The sequence below is a fragment of the Apteryx rowi genome, unplaced genomic scaffold (assembly GCF_003343035.1).
Source record: "Apteryx rowi isolate R43461 unplaced genomic scaffold, aptRow1 scaffold_44, whole genome shotgun sequence".
In the NCBI taxonomy this organism is placed as follows: domain Eukaryota; kingdom Metazoa; phylum Chordata; class Aves; order Apterygiformes; family Apterygidae; genus Apteryx; species Apteryx rowi.
In genome coordinates, this window is record NW_020450694.1 from 902,163 (window position 1) to 906,163 (window position 4,001).

Sequence of the window (4,001 nt, forward strand, 5' to 3'; positions counted from 1 at the left end):
GGCCCCGGCCCCCGCCGCGCTCTCGGCGGGCACGGCCGTATAAGAAGCCGAGGGGGGCTGCGCTGCGAATCACAGCTGCACAACGAGCGCTGGAGGCGGCAGCTACAGCGGAGACCTGGGTTTTGTCGTCCCCCCTCTCCTCCTTTTTTTTTTTTCCTTCCTTCCCCTCCTTCCTCCCCCTCTTCCCTCCCCTTCCCCTGCACTGCGAGAGCCAGACAAAACTCCCGTGCAAAGCCCAGCCACCACCGCCAAATAGCCGGTGCGCTCCCCCGGCCGCCTGCTCGGACTGGAAAGTTGCGGCAGACTCCGGTGCTCTGCTCCCGCGGGGAGAAGGCTCAGGACTTACAAACCCAGCCAGGGGCACGGGCTAAACGTTTTGCACCGTTCTTCTTCCTGCACAGACCCGAAGGCAGCATCTTTGTTTTGTTTTGCTTTTTCCCTCCTGCTACTGCTCCTTTCTCCTTGCAACCGGGTGTCTAAGTGCTAGGAGCTGCTGCAGCCTGCGGTGCGTCCAAACGCTGCTACAAAAAGACAGGAGACATCCAGGCGGCCCCGGGTGGTGACTCGTCCTCGGCTTTGTTGCTCCGGACTGAAGAAGCCCGAGAAGCCGGGAGAAGGAAGCGGCCGAGGAGGAGGAGGCGGTGGAGGGGGGAGCAGAGGAAAGGAAGCGAGAAAGCAAAGCCAAAGTTTATTTGGAATAAGGGAGCGCGGCCAGCCCTCTTCCAGGCTGCGCGCTGGAGTGAGATCTCCAGCCCCTGCGCCGGGAGAGGTGCCCGCAAGACCGCGATGGCCGGAGAGCTCAGCATCGGAGCCGAGCTGCCCACTAGTCCCCTGGCCATGGAGTATGTCAACGACTTCGACCTGATGAAGTTCGACGTGAAGAAGGAGCCCCTGGGCAGGAATGACCGCTCCGGGAGGCACTGCACCCGTCTGCAGCCCGCCGGCTCCGTGTCCTCCACCCCCATCAGCACCCCCTGCAGCTCCGTGCCCTCCTCGCCCAGCTTCAGCCCCACCGAGCAGAAGACCCACTTGGAGGACCTGTACTGGATGGCCAACAGCTACCAGCAGATGAACCCCGAGGCGCTGAACCTCACCCCAGAAGACGCCGTCGAAGCCCTCATTGGGTCCCACCAGGTGTCCCAGCAGCTTCAAGGCTTTGAAAGCTTCCGGGCCCACCACCACCACCACCATCATCATCACCAGCACCACCACCAGTATCCCGCAGTCACCCACGAAGACCTGGCCGGCAGCGGGCACCCTCATCACCACCACCACCACCACCACCAGGCCTCTCCCACCCCCTCCACCTCCTCCAGCTCCTCCCAGCAGCTCCAGAACTCGCACCAGCAGCATCCCCCCTCCAGCAGTGTGGAGGACCGGTTCTCGGACGACCAGCTGGTCTCCATGTCCGTGAGGGAGCTCAACAGGCACCTCCGAGGCTTCACCAAAGACGAGGTGATCCGCCTCAAGCAGAAGAGGAGGACCTTGAAGAACAGGGGCTATGCCCAGTCCTGCAGGTATAAACGCGTCCAGCAGAAACACCACCTGGAGAACGAAAAGACCCAGCTAATTCAGCAGGTGGAACAGCTCAAGCAAGAAGTGACCCGGCTCGCCAGAGAGAGAGATGCCTACAAGCTCAAGTGTGAGAAACTTGCCAGCAATGGCTTCAGAGAGGCCGGCTCCACCAGTGACAACCCATCTTCCCCCGAGTTCTTCATGTGAGTGCTTAACAAATATAATTAAAAAACAAACAAAAAAAAACAAAAAAAACCCCGACCCCCGTCACCTTCCCCCCCGCTCCCATCCTCCTCTGACATCTCCATCCATCTGTCTGCTTGACTAGCGAGAAAGAAGGAGAGAAAAATAGAGACTTGATTTTTGCAGCATCCAGTCTTCTAGATTAGCTGTGGGAAAAGTAGGATGGGGGTGGGGACGGGAGAGGTAAAGTGCAACTTTTCGACTTTCGTTTGCGAGTTAGAGAGAGGGACAGAAGCAGAGGCAAAGGAGAAAAGGACAAGCGAAGCGTTTTATAGATCGCTTGCTTTCAGAACGAGATGGACTTTAAGAGAATAATAATAAAAAGGACAATGAACAAGCCATCTATAACATACTGCCTGCTTGGAAAGAGAGGACATTACAGCACCATCTCATGCACAATTTACCTGCTTGGAAAAAGAGAATAAATAAAAAGGACAATATATGCAAACTCTTCATATATTGCCTGCTTTGAGAAATAAGTTACAGGACTCAGATGGGACATTCAATCCAAGAAAGGAAAGAAAGAAAGAAAAAAAACTCATCAGTTTTATTGCCTGCTTGATTATATAGAAAAATACGAAAATCTGCATTAAAAATATTAATCCTGCATGCTGGACATGTATGGTAATAATTTCTATTTTGTACCATTTTCTTGTTTAACTTTAGCATGTTGATCATCGATCATAGCGTTCTGTTGTTTTGTTTCATCGGTAAGAAAAGCATCACAAGTTATCAAAACTTTTTACTGCTTGTGCAGTTTTGTTCGTTGGTTTTGCTCTCTTATTTTCTTTTATGGTTGTTAGCTTGTAAATATCTGCTACTTCAAACCGCACAGGAAAAAAAACACAAAAACAAAACATTTCAGCAGGCTGGTTATACGGTTTGTTTGGTATTAAAGAGATACTTAAAGTTATGGGCATTTTGCATTCAGAAAAAAAAACAACTTTGTATATCTGGTGCACTTTTAAGTTGTATTTTTTTTTTTAGTTTTCATTTTGGTTTTTGTTTGTTGGGGCAGAAGAGAAAAAAAACCGCCTGAATGGCGTTGACAAACCTAAACTTAACAGGGAAAGCTCTCATCGGTCGCTAGAGCCTCCTCCACACTTTAAAGTGGCAGTGAAGCTCTTTCGCCTTCAGGACAATTCTCAGCCTGTAGTGGTTAGACTTGGCCATATAGTCTCCCTTCTGATTATACACTCAGGAAGCGAGGAACGGACGAGATACCAGTTCCTTTTAAGAAACAACTGCCCCTTGATTTTTCAGTAAAATAAAGAAAAAAGAAAACTTGTTACGAGTCAAGTTGCAATCGCAGTGAATGATTCGTGTCGCCATTTAAGTTAGGTTTATCAATGGTAGCAGTGGATGAGTGGGCTGGAAAAGCATATAAAACTAAAACTTTTTTTTTTTAAGAAGACATACTGCAACTTTTAAGTGTATTCTTTTGCAATGATTTGTAATCTGCTTCTCTGCTTTCCTATGCAGCGAGTGAAAGTTTTAGCCAAAATTTATTTGCAGTTGTATAGTAGTAGTAGTTTGGAGTCTTATGGGTGTTTTGATTACTTTTTTTTTTCCTCCTGCAGGTCAGTAAAAGGATTTTACGTTGCACTGACAAAAATACCAAAATGAAAACTTATTTTTTAGTTTCCTTTTAGGATAGCTGGCACTGCTGGCCGGATGCATTTTAAGTTTGTATTAGTTTATAAATTAACAGTAATAACAAGATTGTAATGAACAGCATGGTGCTTGCAGTTTTAAATATTGTGGATATTAGTCATGCATCAGAAAACGATCTTTGGTTTTTACTGATTCAACTGTGTTGAAATCAAAACATTGCAGCAGCGGAAAAAAATTGTTTTTATTTCATGTAAAGTTCTGAAGGGATCAATTTCAAATCCTGCTTATGATATGAAAAATATTAAAAAACCTGGTCTATTGTAGTTTTATTCAGACTGGTTTCTGTTTTTGGTTATTAAAATTGTTTCCTATTTTGCTTATTAAAATCATTGAAATGGCATTTCTTGGAGGGACCTGCTCTCTAACGTCTCGCGTTCAAAAACTTGGGGACCTGAAATCTCTCCACACACTGCTGTCCAGCGAAAGCAGCCGCCGAGCTGCTCTCTTTGCGCCCAGGTTTGAGCAGGGCTTTGCGGAGCTGCCGGCCCGGCACACGCCGGGGCGGCGCAGCGCGGCCGCGGCCCCGCTCCGCTTCGCCTCCGGCCCGGGGAGCCTCCCCCCGCGCGGCT

General features: G+C 48.8%; 1 protein-coding gene across 1 annotated transcript; it reads left to right on the forward strand.

The window, feature by feature from the left end:
• The first annotated feature begins 95 nt into the window (after window positions 1-95).
• Window positions 96-3,772, forward strand: MAFB (MAF bZIP transcription factor B). Its single transcript, XM_026076858.1, has one exon. It carries the CDS (start codon window positions 787-789, stop codon window positions 1,720-1,722), a length of 936 nt encoding a protein of 311 aa, XP_025932643.1. The 5' UTR covers window positions 96-786; the 3' UTR covers window positions 1,723-3,772.
• The last annotated feature ends 229 nt before the right edge of the window (window positions 3,773-4,001 follow it).

Coding starts and splice junctions, on each gene's coding strand:
- MAFB (XM_026076858.1), top strand. CDS start 787: ATGGCCGGAGAGCTCAGCATCGGAGCCGAGCTGCCCACTAGTCCCCTG.